Source organism: Neomonachus schauinslandi, chromosome 4 (genome assembly GCF_002201575.2).
Source record: "Neomonachus schauinslandi chromosome 4, ASM220157v2, whole genome shotgun sequence".
In the NCBI taxonomy this organism is placed as follows: Eukaryota; Metazoa; Chordata; class Mammalia; order Carnivora; family Phocidae; genus Neomonachus; species Neomonachus schauinslandi.
The window spans coordinates 112,484,362-112,509,575 of NC_058406.1; the positions used below are offsets into that span (position 1 = coordinate 112,484,362).

Here is a 25,214-nt window from a genome sequence, read left to right on the forward strand (position 1 = left end):
TTTGTATGGATGTGTTTTTAAAATAAAAGCTCCAGGGACGCCTCGGTGGCTCAGTTGGTTAAGCGTCTGCCTTTGGCTCAGAGTCCTGGGATCAAGCCCCATGTTGGGCTCTCTGCTCAGTGGGGAGCCAGCTTCTCCCTCTCCCTCCCCTTCCCTCTGTTTGTGCCCATGCTCTGTCAAATAAATGAATAAAATCTTAAAAAAAAAAAAAAAGGAAACACTGTAAATATTTACATTATGGCTCAGCAACATCACAATATACTAGGAATTATAATTTTACTATGTCATCTCAAATTTGTAGTTATTCTCAACCAAATGCACAAGCAATGAGAGGAAAAATACATAAATTTGACCTCATAAAAAATAAAAGGTTTTGAACTTCAAAAGACACGATCAAGAGAGTAAAAAGATAACCCAGAGAATGGGAGACAATATATACAAATCCTGTCTCTGATAAGAGTCTAGTATTCACAATGTAAAGAATTCTTACAATTCAATAATACAAATACTCAGTTAAAAAATGGGCAAAGGATCTGAACATTTCTCCAAAAATAAAGAAATAGCCAGCAAACAATGAAAAATGTTCACCATCATCAGTCATCAGAGAAATGCAAATCAAAATCACAATGAGATACCTCTTCACATCCACTGTGATGGCTACAATCAAAAAAGACAAAATAACAAGTGTTGATGAAGAGGTGGTAAAATTGGAACCCTCATCCATTGCTGGTAAGAATGTAAAATGGTGCAGCAACTTTGGAAAACAGTTTGGCAATTCCTCAAAAAGTTAAACACAGCTATCATACGACCTAGCAATTCTACTCCTAGGTATATACCCAAGAGAGAAAAAAAAATATGTCCACACAAACACCTGCACAAGAATATTCTTAGCAGCATTATTAATAACCAAAAAGTGGAAACAGCCAAAAATGTGCATCAAATGATGAAAAAACAAAATGCAGTATATCCACCAGTACAGTAGTGCTATTCAGTAATACAAAGGAATGAAGTACTGATACCTGCTGTAACATAGATGAATCCTGAAAACACTGAGAGGCCCATCACAAAAGAACACATATTGTATGATTCCATTTATACAAACACATGTTGTGTAATTCCATTTATATGAAATGTCCAGAATAGCAAATCCATAGAGACAGAAAACATATTGGGGGCGGGGGGAGATATATGATGACTACTTAATGGGCACAGGTGGCTTCTTTGGAGTGATGAAAGTGCTCTTAAATTAGATAGTGTGGTGACAGCTGTACAAATCTGTGAATGAATTGTACACTTTAAAAGGGAGAACTGTATTGTGTATTTCAATAAGGCTGCTATAAAAAATTGTGTAGTCATTCTAAATTTTAATTTATATTAATTAATCTAACCCTGATATGAAAACCAAAGTTTTTTTCTTCAACCCAGGTATAAAACTTAGAAATTTACACATTCCAAGTATCGCAGTTCCTAGGATATTCTAACATCTAATTTCAATTTCTCTCCCAACAATTTAATTCTACTCAGCCCTGAGCCTTCAATGAAGAAATACTAAACTAAGCTCACCACCACTGACAAAATCTATGAATTTGAAAATTCTAAGTTACCTCACTCCTTCTTCTAGAGTCATGTAATAAATCCTTTACAAAAAGAATACACAGGGCACCTGGGTGGCTCAGATGGTTAAGCGTCTGCCTTTGGCTTAGGTCATGATCCCAGGGTGCTGGGATCGAGTCCCGCGTAGGGTTCCCTCTGCCTCTCTCTCTCTCTCATGAATAAATAAATAAAATCTTAAAAAAAAAAAAAAGAATACACAGGTTTTTTTAGCCCTTACCATATCTTAGGGACTGCCAAGATTTTTAATTCATCTAATTTTTACTGTATTACCTCCAATTTACCACCAAAAAAAAAAAAAAAAAACCACCTAGAATGGTTTTAGAGATGTTAAGGATCTTGCCTAAGATCACAACGCTAAAGTTCAGAAGAGCCAAGATTTAAACTCAGATTAGGAGTCAGACCTGCTTATTGACATCAAGTCAAAATGACATTTAAAAAAAAAAAAGTTAAAATGACATAAAAAACAGCTAATACCTGAAAATTTGGAACTAACTTATGTGGTTCACCAAGGCCTCAAAGTATACACTTGTAAAACTGCTAATATTGTTTAAGATCAAGTACACACATGGCGCAGCACTTTGGATAGTACTAGGGTCAGGATATTGACTGGATATTAGGGAAACCTGCCTCCCCCAGAACAGCAAATACCCTTACTTCTTGGTCTTATATTCACCTAACTGTACCCACACAAGGTTCAAAAAAGGGGTCTTTTAGAGAGATGTTGCACCTTAAGAGAGTAGTACAGACTTTGAGCAAAACATTTAGATTCATGTCTTCATCTGCCCACTTTCTAGCTATTTGGCTTAGGACAATTCACTTAACCTTCCAAATAGTTTCCTTATTTTAGAATGGGGATATTACTTATCATGAAAAACTGTCCCAGGGATAAGTACTTAGCCGAATGCCTGGCTCAGAGTAATAGTTCAATAAATGGTAGCTGTTATTATTATTACTTAAATGTGACACCTACGCTTTATTAAACTAAATATCCAATAACAACACTTAAACTTGCCAATTTAAGAGGAAAACTACTATTTTTCAAGTAAAGTTTACTTTTTCATAGTATAAAAAGAGTATTTTAAAAAGCTCACAGAGAAAATCTGGAAACCACACACACGCACACAGAGAGAGAGAGAGAGGGAGAAACAAATCTACCATAATCCTACGACCCCCAGAACAACTTCTGTGAAATTACTGACCTCTTAAAAAGCTATCTGTGGGTTGATGTGCTCTGGAGAGCAAAGAGGGAGAGTCATTCAGACCACTTCCCTTTCTCTTTATTTCATTTGCCAATTTGAATTTCTGAAAGATATACAGGAAAAGGGAGAAGGAAAAAACATAAAAGAGCCAGTCAATTTTATCTTTCTTTTTGAGGAGCAAGTTTCCATATTGGTCAAGTTTTGAACTATCAGAAAAATGAGATTTGAGGAGTATCTATGGAGTTTATACTCATTCTCCCCCAGACTCATCATTATTCCTTTATACCTTGAGAACTACAGGTAAATACAAACTGGTCTTCTCCATCTTTATCCACTAAGGAATTACTCATTTTTAGGAAACACCTATTACAAGGAAAGGAAACAAGCCGCTAATGTATTACATGATTAATGGATACACATTATAGCCTGAGTTAGAGAAAAAAAATTACCCAACAAAAGGCCTTTTTCCCTCAGAGCATCTACTGTGCGAATCTAGGGATGTCTCCAGGTAAAGAAAAAAACTTTCCAGTTTAAACAAAATAACAGAAATGTTCAGCCTATCAAATAATCAGATCTCATCACTTGCACTGGGCTGTATCAATGAGAAAAATAAATGGCAAAGGTAATGTCTGGACCAGAAAACAAACAGGAAATACTTTAAAAGGCCAAAATTGCAAATACGGGTTAACAGGGTATGAAATTACAGGCTAGGCAACGCACCTGTTAAAGGAAAGAGGAACAGACTATGTACGAAGTCTTAAGAATTCACTGTTTCAACACTATTTTCTGCTCTAGAATGCTGTCCAGTAGAAAACCTGGGTCCTGGCTTAATCCAAATTGCTCAGTACTTAATTTCAGTGGGTGAACTACTTAATCTCTCTCAGCTTCTTATTCTGCAAAATAGGTACACAATAGCTGTGTTGAGTCTCAAAGGAATTTTACACAGATGCTTTTTAACTCTAAAGTGCTGTACAAATCAGAACATCCCTTTTCTCCTTCACATTAGTTTGACACGGAATTTATTTCATAGATATGAATAAGTTATTTCAGGTACACTGATACTGAAAATGTACTGAGCAGGGTGGAACAAATTCAGGTGAAGACAATCATGGAGCTGAAGCTGAAAACAGTTGACTCTGAATCAGAGGACTGAAAGTAGCACACACTGGTGGACAAAAATGCAGATATTGGAAGACTTCATACAAACCACAAAGAAAACATGTTTATATAAACACTTTATCAGTAACAAGATAATGCCACTGGTATTAACTGTAAACCACTTAAGAGTACCCAGCAATGACATCTGGTCAAATGCGTCTACCAGCCTACCTTAGTGTGTGCGTTTTAATCATAGCTCTTTACATACTACCACCTGACAATATCCACTTTTTAAAAAACGTTTAGCGACTTGCCAAGTACAGTAGCATACTCTACCTTTTTAATTGCTAAACAAACCTGTAGCGTAGACGAGATCAAGTGAATGTTTAGCATTCTTCAAAAAAAATCCAAAAATTTTAACTTACCAGTTTGATGTCTAAAACATATCACAAACCTCTATGTAATGGTATTTCTAGTTGTTAGCCAGCGATCACGGAAAAGAGAACGAATTCTTTCAAACTGTGAAGGGCTTTCTACACTCTTCAATTCTTAAGCTAAACTGAAGAGGTAATTAGCGAGTAAATCTATTCCTCAAGTTTAAAATAAAGAGAATGCCCCGATCAGGTTTACTACGCTGTACTAACGAGAGACTTGGAGTACCAAGAACGGGTACTGACGCCGGCGGCCGTGGGGCCGCGCTACCTCCTCCCGGACGCCTTCCCCAGGACGCGGGCACGGTCCACGCCGGCTTCCCGCGCAGGGAGGGCTGGCGTGGGCGGGCCGGGAGCCCGCGAGGGCCCGGCCCGAAGCCAGCCGCGTACGGCCCCGGCCGGTCGCCCAGCCTCCCTCCCGGCCCGCGTCGCCCGCCGCGCTCACCGCGTTCTTCTTCTGCACCATCTTGTCCATCTTCTTGGCAATGCGGACCACCTCGTCCTCCATGGCTCCCGCAGGTCTTCCCCGCGCCCAGCCCGTTTGGGTCGGGAAGTGGGCGAAGCTGGAGCTGGGACGGCAGGACGAGAGCCAGGCGCTGGACTAGCCCACCACAGCAGGCCCGGGCCTAGGCCCTTCCTCACAACCAAGCCCGCAGCGGCGGCGGCGGCTGCGACAGCGACTCCGCCCCCACAGGCAGAGCCAATCGAGCTTCGCGCGCACCGTGCAGGCACTGCCAATCGACAGCGGATCGCTGGGAAACCGCGCGCCAAGGCGCCCGCCAGACGGGCGTCGACCGAGGCGCTGTCAATGAGTTGACACGCAAACTGGGCGGCCGGGCTTCCCGCCAGGCGGTTGTAAGTCTGTAGGAGGCGGGGCCGAGTTTTGCCGCGCGTGCGCCTCCGGCCCAGTCTCTGCCCAGGGTGAGTTTTATATCCGCAGAGACCCACCGAGCTCTGAACCGAGGGGTGTTTGGAGAGCGAAACATTGGCGGTTTTTAAAGGCAGTCAAAACCCGATACTTTTTTCCGTGGGAGGCGGCTACCGTGAAAACCAGCACCACCCCACTCCCCCTTAAATAGTGCATTATAATATGGATTTGATGGCTTTAAGCGTGCCTTTTTTAAAAGTCAAATCGTTTGTAAGCTCGAGAACCAAGACTCAATCTGGTTTGTTTCCTGACTCAGAATGTCGAACACAGTATTTGAATACAGTTGAGTAATAGTTGAGAGAAACGTTCTCAACAAAGAAATAAGCACCTCAACTGCTTCTGAAGACCAGTGAGGAAGTTGACATCTTTAATTTAAGGGTTGTGCCTAAGCCAAAGTAGAAAATTGAAATAGCTGTATTATTAATACTGGAGAGTATAGTCTCCTTCAATAGGTCTTTGCCCAATTATACATTTTACTACCCACTCATGCTGTTTGCAGACATATCCCATGCCATTTGCGAACATATCCCCACACCATATTTAGCTATCATTAATCAAAATTCACCACCTAATAATGTTTTTTCTGTACTAAGATGACAAATTTTTCCTACTTTTAGTCAGTTATTTGGGAGGAAGAGGAATTTTGTCCTTTTCCCCTTCTCTTTATTTCATGTATTTTGTTTCATTTTTAAATTATCTTTTTATTATTGATTCCCAACTTATAATGAGACTGTATGATTGGGAAGTAACTGGTTCTAAGGTAGTTGTTGAGATCTGTTTTGTCAATTTTTATAAATATACTAGTGTACTGAAAAAGAACTTGTATTCTAGGGGCGCCTGAGTGTGTCAGTTGGCTGAGCTTCTGACTCTTGGTTTCCGCCGAGGTCATGATCTCAGGGGTCCCGGGTTGGAGTCCCTCATGACTCTGGGTTGGGTGGGAAGTCTGCTTGGGATTCTCTCTCTCCCTCTCCCTCTGTCAACCCCCCCCCCCCCGCAAGCTTGTTCTCTCTCTCAAATGAATAAATCTTAAAAAAAAAAAAAGAAAAGAAAAGAATTTGTACTCTAATAGCAGATAGGAGGTTCCATATAGGCTCATTAGCCACAAATTAATTTTATTGTTCAAATACTTATATCTCACTTTGTTGCGTTCTATTAATGAGTGTGTAAAAATCTTCCTTTATGATTATGGATGTGTACATTTACTCTAATAATTGTGATTTTTGTTCTCTTCCCCCAAAGAATCAGTTTGTTTTGCTTGTTTTAAAGAGAGAGTGCGCAAGCAGGGGAGAGGCAGAGAGAGAGAGAATCTTAAGCAGGCTCCATACTCAGCTTGGAACCCAATGTGGGGTTCTATCTCAGGACCCTGAGATCATAACCTGACCCAATATCAAGAGTCAGTCACTTAATCCGCTGAGCCACCCAGGCGCCCCTGTTTGTTTGTTTTACTGTGTTAAATATGCATGTTATCCAATGACAAAACTAAAACAATTTAGTAACGAGTTTGATATCCTTTATCCTAGTGAAAACAATTCTGGATTGGGGGAGTACAATAACTCACAAGCAGTGGAGCACCAATCATGAGGGATTTGGGGCAAGAGCGAGATTTATAGAGCAATGAAGAGACAAAGAGGGAACAAGGCACGATTGGCTAGGAGGCAGGGAATTTCCTTATAAACATAGCAGGTCCTGTTTTCTAGGGTAAAGTAGGCTAGCTAAAGCTGAGTTGGAGAATTGTGATTGGTGTGTGTTAGGTTTCCCTGACAGGTGTTTCCCTTTAGTGCAGGCTTAGGTTTGTGACTTAGACCGAGCCACAGGGGCAGCCCCCAGAGTTAGGCCACATGATGGGTGTAGAGATTACTTAAAAATAAAAAAAATTTTAAAAATCTTTTAAAAAATGGAATGTCTTTCCTAAATTAGATCTACTTTAAGTGCCTTTCACAATATTTTGTAGATTTTAGTGTACAAATCTTTTACCTTGGTTAAATTTATTCCTAGATATTTTATTCTTTTGAATGCTACTGAAAATGGAATTGTTTTCTTTCTTTTTTTTTTTTTTAAAGATTTTATTTATTTATTTGAGACAGAGAGAATGAGAGAGAGCACATGAGAGGGGGGAGGGTCAGAGGGAGAAGCAGGCTCCCTGCCGAGCAGGGAGCCCGATGCGGGACTCGATCCAGGGACTCCAGAATCATGACCTGAGCCGAAGGCAGTCGCTTAACCAACTGAGCCACCCAGGCGCCCCTGGAATTGTTTTCTGAATTTCCTTTTCAAATTGTTCATTGCTAGTGTTTACAAATACAATATATTTTTGTATGTTGATTTTGTATCCTGCAAATTGGCTGGGTTTATTAGCTCTAATTTTTTTTTTAATTCTTTAGGATTTTCTACATAATAAAATTACTTCATCTGGGAAAGACTTTTACTTCTTCCTTTCCAATTTTCATGTTTTTTAAAATTTCTTTTTCTTTCTTTCTTTTTTTTTTTAGTAAGCTCCATCCCCAACATGGGGCTTGAACTCATGACCCTAAAATCAAGAGTTGCATGCTCTACTGACTGATCCAGCCAGGTACCCCTACTTCTTTTTCTCACTTAGTTCCTCTGACAAAACTTCCAATACAATGTTGAATAGAATAGTGAAAGCAGAAATCATTCTCTTGTTCCTGATCTTAGAAGGAAAGCTTTCAGTCTTTCAACATTGAGTATGATGTTAGCTGTGGGGTTTTCATAGGTGCTTTTTATCATGTTGAGGAAGTTTCCTTAGTCCTAGTTTGTTGAGCATTTCTATCTTGAATAGTTATTAAATTTTGTCAAAGGTTTTTTTTGTGTCAATTGACACGATCACATCAAAGTGTTCCCTCATTGCATTAACATAGTGGATTACATTGTGTGATTTACTTATGGTGAACCATTCTTGAATTCCTGACATAAGTCTCATTTCGTCATGGAGTGTAATCCTTCAACCCTTACCTGAAGCCCTTCAATAAAATGGGTTGATAAAGTTAATTGTAATCCCCAGAGTAACCACTAAGAAAATAACTTAAAATATGCAAAGAAGGAAGTGAGAATGGAGTAATTCAACTACAGTGAATTTTCATTTCAGTTACTGTTCTTTCAGCTCCAGATATCTATTTTGGTAACTTTTTATAATTGTTATCTCTTTATTGTTGATAATCTCTATTGATATTGAGATATTGTTCTCCTGATTTCTTATTTAAAATTTTTTTATTTAAATTATTGTTAAATTATTATTAAATTCAATTATTCATAAATTGAATAATTTAATCCTTTTAAGATAATTATTAGTTAAGAACATACTTCTGCCATTTTGCTACTTTTTTCCTATATCTTATACCTTTTTTGTTCCTCAGTTTCTCCATTCCAGCCTTCTTCTGTGATTGATTTCTTCCAGTATACCATTTTTACTCCATTCTCACTTCCTTTTCTGCTTCAGGGAAGGGTCAAAGGGCTAAGAGGACAATGAGATCTGATATCCTCAGCCTGGCCAGGATCTGCCCAAGTTCATAATCTCTGAAAGTACAATTAACATTTTAAAATTAGAGCATTCTCGTTTTAATAACCCCAATTCAGCTTCAGTAGTATACAAATGCTTTGCTACTATACAACTCTGTCCTTCCCCCTTTATGGAGTTGTTGTCACAAATTAAATCTTTACAAAACTCATGCCCAGTAACATAGACTTATAATTAATATTTTATGCATGTCTTTTACATGAGGTAGAAAAGAAGAAGTCACAGCCAAAAATACAATAATACGGGCATTTATATTAACCCAAGTAAGTATCTTTATTTCTTTATTCCTTTATTTCTTCATATGGCTTCAAGTTACTGTCTAATGTCATTTCAGCCTGAAGGACTTCCTTTAGGATTTCTTTAATGGCAAGTATACTGGCATTGAACTCCCTTACCTTTTGTTTATGTGAATGTTTTTATTTCTCCATTTTTGAAGAATGGTTTTGCTAAAAGAATTGTTCATTGAAATTTTTTTCTTTCAACACTTTAAATATAACATCCTACTGCTTTCTAGCCTCCATAATTTATGCTGAGAAATTGGCTGTTAATCTTATTGAGGAAACTTGGACATGATGAGTTGCTTCATTCTTGATGTGTTCAAAATTCTGTCTTTTGACAGTTTGATTTCAGTTGGCTGAGTGTGTATATGTTTTGAGTTTATTCTACTTGGAGTTCAATAAGCTTCTTGGATGTGCAGATTCATAACTTCCATTAAATTTGGTGGCTGTCAGGGGTGGAGGAAGTTGCCATTCATTCCTTCATGGATTCTTTCTGACTCTCTTTTCTCCTTCTAGGACTCCCATCATGTATATGTTGGTACACTTATGGCTTTCCACAAATTACTTAGGCTCTGTTTCTTTTTTTTCATTCTTTTTTCTGCTCCTCAGACTGGCTAATTTCAATTGTCCTAAATTCAAGTCTACTGATTCTTCTGACTGCTCCAATTTGTAGATTCCCTCTAGTGAATTTTCATTTCAATTATTGTTCTTTCAGCTCCAGATATCTATTTGGTAACTTTTCATAATTTTTATCTCTTTATTGTTGACACTCTCTATTCATATTGAGATATTGTTCTCCTGGTTTCTTTTTTTTAATTTTTTATTTAAATTTAATTTAATTAACATATAGTGTATTATTAGTTTCAAAGGTAGAGTTTAGTGATTCATCAGTTGCATATATCACCCAGTGCTCATTCCATCAAGTGCCCTCCTTAATGTGTATCATGCAGTTATCCCATCCCCCCACCTACCTCCCCTCCAGCAACCCTGTTTCTTTTCTATAGTTAAGAGTCTCTTGTGGTCTGTCTCCCTCTCTGTTTTCATATTAGTTCATTTTTCCTTCCTTTCCCCTATGTCCACCTGTTTTATTTCTCAAATTCCACATATGAGTGAAATCTTATATTTCTCTTTCTCTGACTGACTTATTTCACTTAGCATAATATCCTCTAGTTCCGGGCGCCTGGGTGGCTCAGATGGTTAAGCGTCTGCCTTCGGCTCAGGTCATGATCTCAGGGTCCTGGGATCGAGTCCCGCATCGGGCTCCCTGCTCCTTGGGAGCCTGCTTCTCCCTCTGCCTTTCTCTCTCGCTCTGTCTCTCATGAATAAAAAAAAAAAAAAAAAAAATTTTAAAAAAAAAAAAAAAAAAAAAAAAAAAAAAAAAAAAAAAAAAAAAAAATATCCTCTAGTTCCATCCACATCTTTAAAAATGGCAAGATTTCATTCTTTTGGATGGTTGAGTAATATTCCATTGTATATATATAACAAATCTTCTTTTTTTTTTTTAAGATTTTATTTATTTGAGAGAGAGAAAGAGAGAGAGAGAGCACAAGAGGGGGGAGGGTCAGAGGGAGAAGCAGACTCCCCGCTGAGCAGGGAGCCTGATGTGGGACTCGATCCCAGGACTCCAGGATCATGACCTGCACCGAAGGCAGTTGCTCAACCAACTGAGCCACCCAGGTCCCCATAACACATCTTCTTTATCCATTCATCTGTCAAGGGACATCTGGGCTCTTTCCACAGTTTGGCTATTGTGGACATTGCTGCTATAAACATTGGGGTGCCTGTGTCCCTTCGAATCACTATGTTTGTATCTTTTGGATAAATATCTAGTAGTGCAATTGCTGGGTCATACAGTAGCTCCATTTTTAACTTTTTGAGGAACCTCCACACTGTTTTCCAGAGTGGCTGCACCAGTTTGCATTCTCACCAACAGTGTAAGAGGATTCCCCTTCCCCCACATCCTTGCCAACTCTGTTGTTTCCTGAGTTGTTAATTTTAGCCATGCTGACTGGTGTGAGGTGGTATCTCATTGTGGTTTTGATTTGTATTTCCTTGATGATGAGTGATGTTGAGCATTTTTTTCATGTAGCTGTTGGCCATTTGGATGTCTTTCTTGGAGAAATGTCTGTTCATGTCTTCTGCCCATTTCTTGACTAGATTTTTTGGGTGTTGAGTTTGATAAGTTCTTTAAAGATTTTGGATACCAGCCCTTTATTTGATAAGACATTTGCAAATATCTCCTCCCATTCTGTAGGTTACCTTTTAGTTTTGTTGACTATTTCCTTTGCTGTGGAAAAGCTTTTTGTTCTGATGAAGTCCTAATAGTTCATGTTTGCTTTTGTTTCCTTAGTCTTTGGAGATGTGTCTAGTAAGAAGTTGCTGTGGCTGAGGTCAAAGAGGCTGTTGCCTGTGTTCTACTCAAGGATTTTGATGGATTTCTATCTCACATTTAGGTCTTTCATCCATTTTGAGTTTATTTTTGGGTATGGTGTAAGAAATTGGTCCAGTTTCATTCTTCTGCATGTGGCTGTCCAATTTTCCCAACACCATTTGTTGAAGAGACTGTCTTTTTTCTGTTGGACATTCTTCCCTGCTTTGTCGAAGATTAGTTGACCGTAGAGTTGAGGGTCCATTTCTGGGCTCTCTATTCTGTTCCATTGATCTGTGTGTCTGTTTTTCTGCCAGTACCATACTGTCTTGATGATTAAAGCTCTGTAATCCAGCTGGGAGTCCAGAATGGTGATGCCTCCAGTTTTGTTTTCTTTTTCAACTTTACTTTTGCTATTTGGTGTCTTTTGTGGTTCCATACAGATTTTAGGATTGTTTGTTCCACCTCTGTGAAAAATGCTGATGGCATTTTGATAGGGATTGCATTGAATGTGAAGATTACTTTGGGTAGCATAGACATTTTAACAATATTTGTTCTTTCAATCCATGAACATGGAGTGTTTTTCCATTTCTTTGTGTTTTCTTCAATTCTTTTCATAAGTATACTGTACTTTTCAGAGTACAGATGCTTTATGTCTTTGGTTAGGTTTATTCCTAGGTATCTTATGGTTTTTGGTGCAATTATAAATGGGATCAATTCCCTGATTTCTCTTTCTTCTGCCTTATTATTAGTGTATAGAAATGCAACTGACTTCTGTGCATTGATTTTATATCCTGCCACTTTGCTGAATTCCTGTATGAGTCCCATCAATTTGGGGGTGGAGTCTTTTGGGCGTTCTACATAGAGTATCATGTCATCTGTAAAGAGTGCCAGTTCGGATGTCTTTATTGTCTGATTGCTGAGGCTAAGACTTCCAGTACTCTGTTGAACAACAGTGGTGAGAGTGGACATCCCTGTTGTATTCCTGACCTTAGAGGACAGACTCTCAGTTTTTCACCTTTGAGGATGATATTCACTGTGGCTTTTTCATATATGGCTTTTATGATATAGAGGTATGTTCCTTCTAGCCCTACACTGCAGAGTCTTTATCAAGAAAGGATGCTGTACTTTGTCAAATTTTTTTTCTGCATCTATTGAGAGGATCATATGGTTCTTCTCCTTTCTTTTATTAATCTGGTATATCACATCAATTGATTTGTGGATATTGAACCACACTTACAGCCCAGGAATAAATCCCACTTGATCATGGTGAATAATCCTTTCAATGTACTGTTGGATCCTAATAGTATCTTGGTAAAAATTTTTGCATCCATGTTCATCAGGGATATCGGTCTGTAATTCTCCATTTTGGTGGGATATTTGTCTGGTTTGGGGATCAAGGTTATGCTGGCCTCATAGAATGATTTTGGAAGTTTTCTTTCCATTTCTATTTTTAAAAACAGTTTCAGAAGAATAGGTATTAATTCTTCTTTAAATGTTTGTAGAATTCTACTGGGAGGCCATCTGTCTCTGGACTCTTGTTTTTTTGGGAAAATTTTTTTAAAGATTTTATTTATTTATTTGACAGAGAGAGAGACAGAGAGAGCATGAGCAGGGTGAAAGCAGAGGGAGAGGGAGAAGCAGATACCCCGCTGGCAGGGAGCCTGATGTGGGGCCTGATCCCAGGACCCTGAGATCATGATTTGAGCCAAAGACAGACACCTAACCAACTGAGCCACCCAGGTGCCCCTGTTGGGTGATTTTTGATTACTGCTTCAATTTCTTTGCTGGTTATGGATCTGTTCAGGTTTTCTATTTCTTCCTGTGTGAGTTTTGGTAGTTAGTTGTTTCTAGGAATTTATCCAGTTCTTCCAGAAAGATTATATGCCTAATTTGTTGGCATATAATTGCTCATAATATTCTCTTATAATTATTTGTATTTCTTCAGTGTTGGTTGTGATCTCTCCTCTTTCATTCAGGATTATATTCATTTGGGTCCTTTCTCTCTCTCTCTCTCTTTGATATGTCTGGCTAGGGGTTTATTGATCTTATTCTTTCAAAGAACCGGTTCCTAGTTTTGTTGATCTCTTCTCCTGTTTTTCTGATTTCTATATCGTTGATTTCTGCTCTAAACTCTGTCTTTATTTTTCTTCTCCTGCTGGATTTAGGCTTTATTTACTATTCTTTTTCCAGCTCCTTTAGGTGTAAGTTTAAGTTGTGTATGAGACCTTTGTTTCTTAAGAAAGGCCTGTATTGCTATGTACATCCCTCTTAGGACTGCCATTGCCACATCCCTGAGGTTCTGAACTATTGTTTTCATTTTCTTTTGCTTCCATGTATTTTTTAAATTCTTCTTTAATTTCCTGGTTGACCCATTCATTCTTTAGTGGGATGCTCTTTAACCTCTATGTATTTGTGTTCCTTCCAAATTTTCTCTTGTGATTGAGTTCAAGTTTTAAAGCATCATGGTCTGAAAATATACATGGTATAATCTCAGTCTTTTTGTACCAGTTGAGACCTGATTTGTAACCCAGTATGTGATCTGTTCTGGAGAATGTTCTGTGTGCACTCGAGAAGAATGTGTACTCTACTGCTGTAGGATGAAATGCTCTGAATAAATCTGTTAAGTCCATCTGGTCCAGTGTGTCCTTTAAAGCTCTTGTTTCCTTATTGACCTTCTGCTTAGATGATGTCCATTGTTGTGAGTGGGGTGTTAAATTCTCCTATTATTGTACTATTATCAATGTGTTTCTTTATTTTTGTTATTTACTGGTTTATATAATTGGCTGTTCCCAAGTTAGGGGCATAAATATTTACAATTGTTAGATCTTCATGTCAGATAGACCACTTTATTGTGGTATAGTGTCCTTCTTCATCTCTTATTACAGTCTTTGGTTTAAAATCTAGTTTGTCTGAGAGAAGGATTGCTACCCCAGCTTTCTACTGATATCCATTAGCATGACAAATGGTTCTCCACCCCTTCGCTTTCAATCTGGAGGTGTCTTTCAATCTAAAATGAGTCTCTTGTAAGCAGTACATCAATGGGTCTTGTTTTTTTTTTTTCTTTTTATCCAATCTGATACACCCTGTGTCTTTTGATTGGGGCATTTAGTCCATTGACATTCAGAGTAATTATTGAAAGATATGAATTTAATGCCATTGTACTACCTGTAAAGTCACTGTTCCTGGGGCTGCTGGGTGGCTCAGTTGGTTAAGCGTCTGCCTTTGGCTCAGGTCATGATTCTGGGGTCCCGGGATTCAGCCCCACATCAGGCTCCCTGCTCAGCGGGAAGCCTGCTTCTCCCTCTGCCCCTCCCCCTGCTTGTGCTATCTCGTTCTCCCTCACTCTCTCTGAAACACATAAAATCTTTTTTAAAAAGTCACTGTTCCTGTAGATTGTCTCTGTTACTTTCTGATCTTTGTTACGTTGGGGCTGTCTCTTCCCTCAAAGGATCTCCTTTAATATTTCTTGAAGGGCTGGTTTAGTGTTCATGAGTTCCTTTAGCTTTTGTTTGTCCTGGAAAGTCTTTATCTCTTCTTCTATTCTGAATGACAGCCTTGCTGGATAAAGTATTCTTGGCTCCATATTTTTCCCATTTAGCACGTTGACTATATCCTGCCAGTCCTTTCTGGCCTGCCAGGTCTCTGTGGACAAGTCTGCTGCCAACCTTATGTTTCTATCCTTGTAGTTTAAGGACCTCTTGTCCTGAGCTGCTTTCAGATTTTCTCTTTATCTCTGAAATTTGCAAGCTTCACTATTATATATTGAGGCATTGACCTATTTTTATTGATTTTGAGGGGGATTCTCTGTGCCTCCTGGACTTGAATGCCTGTTTCCTTCCCCAGATTAGGGAAGTTCTCAGCTATAATTTGTTCAAATAAACCTTCTGCCCCTCTCTCTCTGTTCACCTTCTGGGACCCCTATTACTCAAATTTTATTTTGCTTTATGATATAACTGATTTTGAAGTCTCCTTCATGATCCAGTAGTTGTTTTTCTCTTTTTCTCACCTTCCTTATTCGCCATCATTTTGTCTTCTATATCACTGACTCTCTCTTCTGCCTCATTAATCCTAGCTGTTGGAGCCTCCATTTCTTTTTGCATCTCAGTAATGGCATTTTTTAACTTCCGCCTGATTAGATTTTAGTTCTTTTATTTCTACAATAAAGGTTTCTCTAGTGTCTTCTGTGCTTTTTTTTCAAGCCCAGCTAGTATCTTTATAATCGTTGTTTTGAATTCTAGTTCCAATATCTTACTTATATCCATATTGATTAAATCCCTGGCAGGGAGTACTTCTTCCTGTTCTTTCTTTTAGGGTGAGTTTCTCTGTCTTGTCATTATGCCCAGAAAAGAATAGAAGAAATTGAGAGAAAAGACAAAAATAACAGCACCAGAAAAAAAAACAGAAGAAAAGAGAAACAAAACAAAATAAGAAAAAATCAAACAAGAAGTAAAACAGAACGAAACAATAAACTAGATCCTTGGTATATTTTGGTCTGTTTGTTAAAGAGACTAGATCTCAAAAGAGGGAAGAAATAAAAACATGTATATACAAAAATACAATAAAATACAATGAATGGAAATCAAAACTAATATATATATTATAAAATACATCTATAAAATATATTTTATATATTTATATGTATTTATATTTATATATATTTGTAGAATATAATTTATAAATACATGTATTTTATAATACATATAAACATAATAATTTTATAATGCATAAAATATATGTATTTATTTTATAAAATATACATATATAAAGTACATATATATGTAACACTATATAAAAATTAAAAAAGAATTTAAAAAGATTTGAAAAAAGTGATAGCTGAAAAAAAAAAACTTAAAGACTAAAGAATAATTTTAAAAAAATGAATGCTAAAACAAAAAACAAACAAAAAAACATGAATGCTATATTCTGTTTTCCCCTAGCCCTGGAGTTTTGCAGTTTTGTGTGATCAGTAAAGTTGGTATTAGCCAGATGTTCCTGCTGGTCTTCTTGGGGAGGGACCTGTTGTGCTGATTCTCAGGTGTCTTTGCCCTGGGGAATTGCACTCCCCTTGCCAGAGGTCAGTGTAAATGGCTCAGGATTCCACTATGTGACGCTCTTTTGCTCCCTGAGGTTTTTTAGCACCAATGGGAGGGATGAAAATGGAAGCGCCCCATGTCTAGCCCCAGAGCTGAAAGTTTGTGCCCCCCCACTCTTCAGTGAGCCCTTACAGAAAAGCAGTCAATCACTCTTGTCTCCCTGATTTGCATCCAAACTCTCTGTTCACCCAGCCTGTGACCAAGCATTTTTATCTCTGGCATGCAACCCAGTTTCCAGTCTCCAAATTTTACAGACTCCTGTGGTGTGAACTCTCGCCCTCCTCCTGGGGGAGGAAGTTGGTCTCACCACTCTTCTACCTTTTGCTGGGCCCCTGCCCAGAGAGCGGTCGCCAACTGTGCAGTGGTTCGCAATTTATGGCAACATTGAAAAGAAAACTGGTGCCTAGACTATTTTCAGCCGGCTTCCCTGCTCCAATGCCTGGGAACTCTGCTGCACTCAGGCACCCCCATTCTTCTTGTGACCTCGGGTATCCTGAGACCATGCTGTCCCACCTGGGATTCTGCCCCACTTTGCCACCTGAACACCTTTAAGCCAGGAAGGTCCCTACCACAGTAGACTTCTAAAAGTTGATTTTGGGCTTCACTGTATATAATACTTCATGGTAGCCTCCTTAAGCAGGCTCCTCCCCATATGGTATCCTCCAATATATTGCCCTGGATTCACATCTCTCTCTCTGCACCTCCTACCTTCCAAAAAGTGATAGCTTTTCTATTTGTAGAATTGCAGCATTTCTTTTCTCAGATCTCTGATTTATTTTGTACATGTTTAGAATGATTTGATAACTAACTAGCTGAATTCCAGGGACCAGATGAACTTAGGGCCCCTATTCCTCTGCCATCTTAACTCCTCCCCTCTCCTGATTTCTTTATTTTTAAATTTTTTTCTTTTATTTAAATTCAACTAATTAACAAATAGTGTATTGTTAGTTTCAGAGGTAGAGTTTCATGATTCATCAGTTGCCTATAATACCCAGGGCTCATCAAGTGCCCTCCTTAATGTCCATCACCCAGTTACCCCATCCCCCCACCCACCTTGGTTTCTTTTAATTCTTTGTCCAATATTTACTTTAGTTCTTTGAACATATTTAAGACAGTTGACTTAAGGTGTTTGTCTAGTGACTCCAACATTTCAGCTTCTTCAGAGGCAGTTTATGTTAATATTCTTTTATTTTATATGTGAATGGGCTAGAATTTCTTGTTTCTTTGCATGCTTTGTTTCTTGTTGAAAACCTAACATTTTGAATATTATAATGTAACTTTGGAAATCAGAGTTGTTGTTGGTTGTGGGTTATAGTTTTTGTTTAGTTGTTGTGTTTGGTTTAGTGACTTTTCTAAGCTCTTTTTAGTAAAGACTAAATTTATTGTCATGTGTGATCCCTAAGTCTCTGTTGGCTTACTGTCCACCTAGTGATTTCAGAGATTTCCTTCAATGCCTGGAGACAAGACAGCAGCAACTCCCAGTGTTTGCATCTGGACTCCATGTGTGTTGGGGCATGCCTATAATATTCAGCTGGGAAGCTTACAACTTTGCCTTTACTTTCATATCTTGCTTGCCAAGGGCTTCAAGATCAGCCAGAGATGAGCGCATAGAGCATTCTCAGGTCTTTTTAAGCGTGCACGCTGCCCATACATGCACATGGCCTTCTAGACTTACCAGAATGTGTGCAAGCTTTTCAAAGCCTTTATTCCCCAAGGCATCTCATTCCCTACCCTTTTCTTCCCAGGCTTTTCAGTGTATCTATTTTTGCCCCAACTTACATCCTTTTCCCCAGGTGGCAGTGGATGGTTCCTTTGCATTTAAATATTTTTTTGAGGAATCACCTTCTTGTAGCTATTTCTCCAACCTGAGAATTCTGAGTTAGGCCAGAAAAAAGTTCTAAAAAAGAAAAATAAAGGGGGGTGGGAGGCCTTTGTGTTAGTCCTTCAAGGAGCCACCTAAGAGTCAACCACAATTTTTTGGAAACAAAAATCTGCTTTGCTTTCTCCAATATCTGGAACCTACGTTGGGAATATGGACTTCCATCTTCAAGACCTAGAAGTGGGGGACTAAGCAAGAGTAAGTTAAAATGACGCAAAACTTTTGTATGGGGTTTCAATCAAGTTTTTCTTAAGCATTCACTTGGTTATTGGAAACCTTTGACTATTTTCTGGAGATCCATAAAGCTGATTCTGACAGTTTGGGCCAGTTTTGTTTTGTTTTGTTTTGTTTTTGGTATTTGTTTGGAAGCATAGGACTTTGGAATTCCCTACCCCACCTCTTTCACTGATGTCACCATCATTTTTGTTTTACCTGCTTTGAGACTATATTGCGTACATACATGTTAAAAATTAGTGTATCTTCCTGGAAAATTACCTTTTTTATCGTGATGTAGTGATCATTTTTATCTCTAATAATACCCTTTGCATTAAAGTCTATTTTTAAAAACAGCTTTGCCTATTCTGTTTTTTCATATGAAAGAAATCATACAATATGAAGTCATTTGTACTAGTTTCTATCACTTAGCAGTATGTTTTCAGGATTCATCTGTGTTATAACACTCTTTTTTATTGCTGCATACTACTCTATTGTAAGGATATGCCCCATTTTATTTACCCATTCATCAGTTACAGACATCTAGGTTCTTTCCACATTTTGGGTATTATGAATAATAATGCTATGAACATCCATGTTTGTGTGGACATGTGTTCATTGCCTTAAAACTTACTTTACACCATACTAATATAGGATAAGCCAGCTTATTTTAGGGAATATTTGCTTATATTTTCCCATCCCTTTACTTTCAATATTTCTGTAATTAAACAGAATCTCTTGTAACTACGACGTAGCTTCATGTGATTCTTTTGTCCAATATGATAACTTCCATCATTTTACTGGCAAATTTAGTCCATTCACAACTGTAATTACTATTATTTTTGGATTTATATCTATCATACCATGAAATATCTTGTTCTACATTTTACATGTTTCCTCCTACCTTGTCTTTTAAATTGAGCTTTCTTTATTTCATCCCCATCCCCACTGGTTTGGAAGTTACATACGTTTGTTTTGGGTTTTTTTGGGGGGGGGGGGTTTAGTTTTACATTGTGAATATCTAATCTAAAGGGAATAAATATTTCTTATCTAATCTCAGAAAATAGAAGAACCATAGAATATTTCAAATTCTATCATCCCTCCCATTGTACATTTCTTTCTTTTATTTATTTATTTATTTATTTATATTTATTCTTATGTTAATCCCCATACATTACATCATTAGTTTTAGGTGAAGTGTTCCATGATTCCTTGTTTGTGCATAACACCCAGTGCTCCATGCAGAATGTGCCCTCCTCAATACCCACCACCAGGCTAACCCATCCTACCATCCCCCTCCCCTCTAGAACCCTCAGTTTGTTTTTCAGAGTCCATCATCTCAAATGGTTCGTCTACCCCTCTGATTTCCCCCGCTTCATTCTTCCCCTCCCGCTACCTTCTTCTTCTTCTTTTTTTTTTTCTTAACATATATTGCATTATTTGTTTCAGAGGTACAGATCTGAGATTCAACAGTCTTGCACAATTCACAGCGCTTACCAGAGCACATACCCTCCCCAGTGTCTATCACCCAGTCACCCCATCCCTCCCACCCCACCCCCCACTAGAGCAACCCTCAGTTTGTTTCCTACGATTAAGAATTCCTCATATCAGTGAGATCATATGATACATGTCTTTCTCTGTTTAACTTATTTCACTCAACATAATACCCTCCAGTTCCATCCACGTCGTTGCAAATGGCAAGATCTCATTCCTTTTGATGGCTGCATAATATTCCATTGTATACCACTTCTTCTTTATCCATTCATCTGTCGATGGACATCTTGGCTCTTTCCACAGTTTGGCTATTGTGGACATTGCTGCTGTAAACATCGGGGTGCACATACCCCTTCGGATCCCTACTTTTGTATCTTTGGGGTAAATACCCAGGAGTGCAATTGCTGGATCGTATGGTAGCTCTATTTTCAACTTTTTGAGGAACCTCCATACAGTTTTCCAGAGTGGCTGCACCAGCTTGCATTCCCACCAACAGTGTAGGAGGGTTCCCCTTTCTCCGCATCCCCGCCAACATCTGTCGTTTCCTGACTTGTTAATTTTAGCCATTCTGACTGGTGTGAGGTGGTATCTCATTGAGGTTTTGATTTGGATTTCCCTGATGCCGAGCGATGTTGAGCACTTTTTCATGTGTCTGTTGGCTATTTGGATGTCTTCTTTGGAAAAATATCTGTTCATGTCTTCTGCCCATTTCTTGATTGGATTCTTTGTTCTTTGGGTGTTGAGTTTGATGAGTTCTTTATAGATTTTGGATACTAGCCCTTTATCGGATATGTCATTTGCAAATATCTTCTCCCATTCTGTTGGTTGTCTTTTGGTTTTGTTGACTGTTTCCTTTGCTTTGCAAAAGCTTTTTATCTTGATGAAGTCCCAATAGTTCATTTTTGCCCTTGCTTCCTTTGCCTTTGGCAATGTTTCTAGGAAGAAGTTGGTACGGCTGAGGTCAAAGAGGTTGCTGCCTGTGTTCTCCTTTAGGATTTTGATGGACTCCTGTCTCACATTGAGGTCTTTCAACCATTTGGAGTCTATTTTTGTGTGTGGTGTAAGGAAATGGTCCAGTTTCATTCTTCTGCATGTGGCTATCCAATTTTCCCAACACCATTTGTTGAAGAGACTGTCTTTGTTCCATTGGACATTCTTTCCTGCTTTGTCAAAGATGAGTTGACCATAGAGTTGAGGGTCCATTTCTGGGCTCTCTATTCTGTTCCATTGATCTATGTGTCTGTTTTTGTGCCAGTACCATGCTGTCTTGATGATGACAGCTTTGTAATAGACCTGGAAGTCCAAAATTGTGATGCCGCTGGCTTTGCTTTTCTTTTTCAACATTCCTCTGGCTATGCGGGGTCTTTTCTGATTCCACACAAATTTTAGGATTATTTGTTCCATTTCTTTGAAAAAAGTGGATGGTATTTTGATGGGGATTGCACTGAATGTGTAGATTGCTTTAGGTAGCATTGACATCTTCACAATATTTGTTCTTCCAATCCATGAGCATGGAGTGTTTTTCCATTTCTTTGTGTCTTCCTCAATTTCTTTCATGAGTATTTTATAATTTTCTGAGTACAGATCCTTTGTCTCTTTGGTTAGATATATTCCTAGGTATCTTATGGTTTTGGGTGCAATTGTAAATGGGATCGACTCCTTAATTTCTCTTTCCTCTGTCTTGTTGTTGGTGTATAGGAATGCCACTGACTTCTGTGCATTGATTTTATATCCTGCCACTTTACTGAATTCCTGTATGAGTTCTAGCAGTTTTGGGGTGGAGTCTTTTGGGTTTTCCACATGAAGTATCATATCATCTGCAAACAGTGAGAGTTTGACTTCTTCTTTGCCAATTTGGATGCCTTTGATTTCTTTTTGTTGTCTGATTGCTGTGGCTAGGACTTCCAATACTATGTTGAATAGCAGTGGTGATAGTGGACATCCCTGCCGTGTTCCTGACTTAGTGGGAAAACTCTCAGTTTTTCCCCATTGAGAATGATATTCGCTGTAGGTTTTTCATAGATGGCTTTTATGATATTGAGGTATGTACCCTCTATCCCTATACTCTGAAGAGTTTTGATCAAGAAAGGATGCTGTACTTTGTCAAAAGCTTTTTCTGCATTTATTGAGAGGATCATATGATTCTTGTTCTTTCTTTTGTTAATGTATTGTATCACATTGATTGATTTGCGGATGTTGAACCAAACTTGCAGCCCAGGGATAAATCCCACCTGGTTGTGGTGAATAATCCTTTTAATGTACTGTTGGATCCTATTGGCTAGTATTTCGGTGAGAATTTTTGCATCCATGTTCATCAGGGATATTGGTCTGTAATTCTCCTTTTTGATGGGGTCTTTGTCTGGTTTTGGGATCAAGGTAATGCTGGCCTCATAAAATGAATTCGGAAGTTTTCCTTCCATTTCTATTTTTTGGAACAGTTTCAGAAGAATAGGTATTAATTCTTCTTGAAATGTTTGGTAGAATTCCCCTGGGAAGCCATCTGGCCCTGGGCTTTTGTTTTTTGGGAGATTTTTGATGACTGCTTCAATTTCCTTAGTGGTTATAGGTCTGTTCAGGTTTTCTATTTCATCCTGGTTCAGTTTTGGTAGTTGATACATCTCTAGGAATGTATCCATTTCTTCCAGGTTATCTAATTTGCTGGCATAGAGTTGCTCATAATATGTTCTTATGATTGTTTGTATTTCTTTGGTGTTGGTTGTGATCTCTCCTCTTTCATTCATGATTTTGTTGATTGGGGTCATTTCTCTTTTCTTTTGGATAAGTCTGGCCAGGGGTTTATCAATCTTGTTAATTCTTTCAAAGAACCAGCTCCTAGTTTCGTTGATCTGTTCTACTGTTCTTTTAGTTTCTATTTCATTGATTTCTGCTCTGATCTTTATTATTTCTCTTCTCCTGCTGGGTTTAGGCTTTATTTGCTGTTCTTTCTCCAGCTCCTTTAGGTGTAGGGTTAGGTTGTGTACTTGAGACCTTTCTTGTTTCTTGAGAAAAGCTTGTATTGCTAGATACTTTCCTCTTAGGACTGCCTTTGCTGCATCCCAAAGATTTTGAACTGTTGTGTTTTCATTTTCATTGGTTTCCATGTATTTTTTAAATTCTTCTTTAATTTCCTGGTTGACCCATTCATTCTTCAGTAGGATGCTCTTTAGCCTCCGTGTATTTGAGTTCTTTCTGACTTTCCTCTTGTGATTGAGTTCTAGTTTCAAAGCATTGTGGTCTGAAAATAGGCAGGGAATGATCCCGATCTTTTGGTACCAGTTGAGACCTGATTTATGACCTAGGATGTGATCTATTCTGGAGAATGTTCCATGGGCACTAGAGAAGAATGTGTATTCTGTTGCTTTGGGGTGGAATGTTCTGAATATGTCTGTGAAGTCCATTTGGTCCAGTGTGTCATTTAAAGTCTTTATTTCCTTGTTGATCTTTTGCTTAGACGATCTGTCCATTTCAGTGAGGGGGGTGTTAAAGTCCTCTACTATTATTGTATTGTTGTCAATGTGTTTCTTTGCTTTTGTTATTAATTGCCTTATATAATTGGCTGCTCCCATGTTAGGGGCATAGATATTTTAAATTGTTAGATCTTCTTGTTGGATAGATCCTTTAAGTAGGATATAATGTCCTTCCTCATCTCTTATTACAGTCTTTGGTTTAAAATCTAATTTGTCTGAATTAAGGATTGCCACCCCAGCTTTCTTTTGGTGTCCATTAGCATGGTAAATGGTTTTCCACCCCTTCACTTTCAATCTGGGGCTGTCTTTGGGTCTAAAATGAGTCTCTTGCAGACAGCATATCGATGAGTCTTGTTTTTTAATCCAGTCTGATAGCCTGTGTCTTTTGATTTGGGCATTGAGCCCATTTACATTCAGGGTAACTATTGAAAGATAGGAATTTAGTGCCATTGTGTTGCCTGTAAGGTGACTGTTACCATATATTGTCTGTGTTCCTTTCTGGTCTATGTTGCTTTTAGGCTCTCTCTTTGCTTAGAGGACCCCTTTCAAGATTTCCTGTAGGGCTGGTTTTGTGTTTGCAAATTCCTTTAGTTTTTGTTTGTCCTGGAAGCTTTTTATCTCTCCTTCAATTTTCAATGACAGCCTAGCTGGATAGAGTATTCTTGGCTGCATATTTTTCTCATTTAGTGCTCTGAATATATCCTGCCAGTCCTTTCTGGCCTGCCAGGTCTCTGTGGATAGGTCTGTTGCCAATCTAATGTTTCTACCCTTGTAGGTTACATATCTCTTCTCCTGAGCTGCTTTCAGTATTTTCTCTTTGTCTATGAGACTCCTAAGTTTTACTATTAGATGTCGGGGTGTTGACCTATTTTTATTGATTTTGAGAGGGGTTCTCTGTGCTTCCTGGATTTTCATGCCTGTTTCCTTCCCCAAATTAGGGAAGTTCTCTGCTATAATTTGCTCCATTATACCTTCTGCCCCTCTCTCTCTTTCTTCTTCTTCTGGGATCCCAATTATTCTAATGTTGTTTCGTCTTATGGTATCGCTTATCTCTCGAATTCTGCCCTCGTGATCCAGTAGTTGTTTATCTCTCTTTTTCTCAGCTTCTTTATTTTCCATCATTTCATCTTCTATATTACTGATTCTCTCTTCTGCGCCATTTATTCTAGGAGTTAGCGCCCCCATTTTTGATTGCACCTCATTAATAGCCTTTTTGATTTCTACTTGGTTGGATTTTAGTTCATTTACTTCTCCAGAAAGGGTTTCTCTAATAACTTCCATATTTTTTTCAAGCCCAGCTAGTATCTTTAAAGTGATGTTTCTGAACTCTAGATCTGACATCATACTAATGTCCATATTGAGTCCCAGAAAATATACTCTAAACAAATCAGAAAAGACCTGAAGCAGTGGGAAAAGAAAGGGAAAGAGAGAAAAAAGAAAAAGATAAAGATAAAAACAAAAACAAACAAAACAAAACAACAACAATAACAAAAAACCAGAATGTGATCAAATATGATCAGGCTGGTATATAGATCAGTGCCACACACTAGATTTGGGGTGTATTTTGGTCTTCTAGAAGAAAGTGCCTCCCAAAATTTTAAAGAAAGAAAAACTTATATA

General features: G+C 38.3%; 1 protein-coding gene across 2 annotated transcripts in view; it reads right to left on the reverse strand.

Moving 5' to 3' along the window:
• Positions 1 to 5,058, reverse strand: part of TCEA1 (transcription elongation factor A1) — a 46,237-nt gene extending 41,179 nt beyond the window's left edge. For both annotated transcript variants that reach the window (XM_021688154.1, XM_021688153.2), the window contains exon 1: positions 4,788 to 5,058. In XM_021688154.1, the coding sequence (XP_021543829.1) occupies positions 4,788 to 4,850 (63 nt within the window). In that variant the 5' untranslated portion in view covers positions 4,851 to 5,058. The remainder of the gene's footprint in view (positions 1 to 4,787) is intronic.
• Positions 5,059 to 25,214: the final 20,156 nt, after the last annotated feature.